The sequence below is a fragment of the Austrofundulus limnaeus genome, unplaced genomic scaffold (assembly GCF_001266775.1).
Source record: "Austrofundulus limnaeus strain Quisiro unplaced genomic scaffold, Austrofundulus_limnaeus-1.0 Scaffold575, whole genome shotgun sequence".
Taxonomy (NCBI): domain Eukaryota; kingdom Metazoa; phylum Chordata; class Actinopteri; order Cyprinodontiformes; family Rivulidae; genus Austrofundulus; species Austrofundulus limnaeus.
The window spans coordinates 52243-54869 of NW_013952977.1; the positions used below are offsets into that span (position 1 = coordinate 52243).

The window sequence follows — 2627 nt, forward strand, 5'->3', positions numbered from 1 at the left end:
GGGGGGGGGAGGTTTAACACTTAAAAATATCACTTCCTGTTTGACGGTGTTGACGTCTCTGTAGATAAGGAATGAGAAAGGAGCCACAAAAAGAAAATGTCCACTTAAATTGCTCCTTGAGAGGAACAGAATTTATTGCCACTGTGGAAAATCCTCTTTTTTTTTTTTTAAGTTGCTATTCTCTCTCTCCTCAGAAGCAGCAGATCCTCCTGTCACAGACGGGTCAGTTACACGGCAGCCATGTTGGAATGTTCTGGTTTGCCACATAGTAGTTGCTGAAGTTGTGATCTCTGACGTAGGGCGCGGGCTGGTAGTAGCAGGTCACGCAGGAGGCGTCGGGGATGGCGCTCAGCTCGGCCAGGACCCTCACGGCCATCACCGAGAGCAGATGGAGGGTCTGCCTGCGCTCGTGGCCCATCAGGCACACCGTGCTCTCGTTCACCACCTTCCTCAGGATCTGCAGGTACTCGTACTTGCTCTTGTCCTCGCCGATGAAGTGGCTCTGGAGGTAGGCCTCCACCTTGCGCTGCTGCTCCCCGATGTCGGGGAAGTCGATGAAGAAGCGCGAGCACATGTACCGCTCCAGGGCCTTGAACTCCTCCTGGTCCGCGGGCTGGAAGTCCCGCACCAGCAGGTTGCAGTACTTGAGCAGGCCGCCGCCGCGGATCTCCTCCGGCCGCTTGGTGGCGATCAGCTTGCTGCGCAGGTGGTGCAGCGCCGCGTCGAAGTCGCCGTACATGCTCTCCCCGCTGACGGTGGGGTGGCAGGCCTGCGACATGGGCGACTGGGCCCGCTCGTAGTGGGACAGCACCGAGTCCAGCAGGATCTGAAAGGAGTCCACGCTGAACTCGAACTGCCGCCGTATGGAGTCCACGAACTTCAGCTCCACGTTGCGGCCGTTGTTGTTGGACAGGGAGATGAGGCTCCAGCGGTCCTGCTCCGTGTTGACCTTCACCAGCTTCTGGATGTAGACTTCTTTCAGGGTCATGGGCGTGATCTTGTCCTTGTTCACGCCTTCGGGCAGGAAGTCCAGCAGGATGCCCAGCACCACGTCCTTGACGAGCCTGAACTCGGCCTCGGTCGGCAGGTCCACTCTGAAGATCACGTCCAGGTCCTTGTAGCTCCAGCCGATGTCCTGAACCAGCACGTGGCTGGCTGTGGAGCCGTTGAGCCGGATGTCCTTCACCCGGATGTCGCTGAGCTCCAGCCGGGAGCGCACCCTGGCCACGATGTCGCTCAGCTGCACCTCTAAGGTGGGGAAGTTCCCTCGCCCGTGGACCGGCACCACCTCCGTCAGAACTTCATGGAGCCTGCTCACCTGCTCCCAGGTGAGAACACTGACAGACCTGTTTGATTCCTCCATGTTCTCACACAGCCCTGATTACCTGGGAGATTTAAAAACACTCATTAGTTCAAAACATCAACTCACTTAATCACATATGGCTGTTTGTTTAAAATGTTTCAGCACGACACACACACACACACACACACGAGCTCGTGAGGCTTCTAGAACAGTTCACCCTCCTCCCTCGTTCCAGAACCGATTAAAGCAGCTGTTTTCTAAACCGAACAACCAGAACTACCTGCGCGGAACTAGAGCTGCGGAGGAACACGTTCAGCCCAAACAGTCAGCAAATATTTGTTTCAGCTAAAAATCGAAGAGGGCAACTTGTTACCCTGTAAAAAGAAAACAGTTAACAAGCTTAGGTTAGCTTAAAAAAAAGTTAGGTTTGGCTTCATTTCGCTCATATGGCGATGAGTTACAAGCGGATATTTTAACGCTAAACGAGAAATCGTCTGGGTAAAACTTTAAGCCGCTGCGTTTATTTTAAAAAAAACATACTTAAAACAGCGAATCAACCATAAAAGTTCAACATACGTTACCAAACGTGCACTCCGGAAGCATTCAAAGTTGAAAAATGACGTTAACTCGGCACACACCTCCACATAATCCACAATCTGACCCCGAACACACGCAGTCAGTAGAAAAGACAGCGTTTGAACCAGTGCCTGGCGTCAGACACGCCTGGTTTATAAAGCCGAAGCACCGCCTGACCGGGATACATGCGCACAAGCGCCACCAAGTACTGCCCACCGTGCAGACGGCACTTACTGATTCAAAACTACAACACGAGTCACACACAACACGATACAACACAAGACAATTATTACTTTGTGCATTTACCTCCAAGTACAAAGTCTTTCCTTCAGCAGACTGCGCGTTCAAAGAACCGTGCAGCTTTATTGTATCATTACGCCAAACGAAGCTTCTGATTGGTCAGGGAGGTTTTTGCGTTGCCTAGTTGCCAGATGCGTCTCCAGGTCACAGAGCATCCATTTGTTATCAAAATACTTTCATTTAAATATGCTTGATACTAGTGAATGTTTTGACTGTACAAATGTGGAGAAAACCCCACATTTCTAAAGAGAACTGTAGTTAAATACAGTATAAGCTATATGGTCACAATTTGCATCAGAAATGACAAATAAATATGAACTATGACTTCATTTCTTTATTCTTGACTTGTTTTTCCCTATTAGGTTCATTTAAGTGACAGAAAAAAACAAGTTAATCTAAAAAATACTGTTGCCTTACATTATCTACAAATTAAAATAGGGTTTTGTGG

The 2627-nt window shown here is 49.9% G+C and overlaps 1 protein-coding gene across 3 annotated transcripts; it reads right to left on the minus strand.

The window, feature by feature from the left end:
• Positions 1-99: 99 nt before the first annotated feature.
• On the minus strand, positions 100-2032 carry tent5c (terminal nucleotidyltransferase 5C). 3 transcript variants are annotated; one of them, XM_014026641.1, is made up of 2 exons: positions 1942-2032; positions 100-1385 (listed from the first exon to the last, which is right to left on the minus strand). In XM_014026641.1, the coding sequence occupies exon 2, from the start codon at positions 1361-1363 to the stop codon at positions 224-226; it is 1140 nt and encodes a 379-aa protein (XP_013882095.1). In that variant the 5' UTR covers positions 1364-1385; positions 1942-2032; the 3' UTR covers positions 100-223. The 3 variants fall into 3 exon arrangements, with proteins under 3 accessions (XP_013882095.1, XP_013882094.1, XP_013882096.1); XM_014026640.1 differs by having other exon boundaries at positions 1880-1985; XM_014026642.1 differs by having other exon boundaries at positions 1885-1980.
• Between the last annotated feature and the right edge of the window lie 595 nt (positions 2033-2627).

Bases quoted from the DNA above. Each gene is read 5' to 3' on its own strand.
- tent5c (XM_014026641.1), bottom strand. From the start codon at position 1,363: ATGGAGGAATCAAACAGGTCTGTCAGTGTTCTCACCTGGGAGCAGGTG.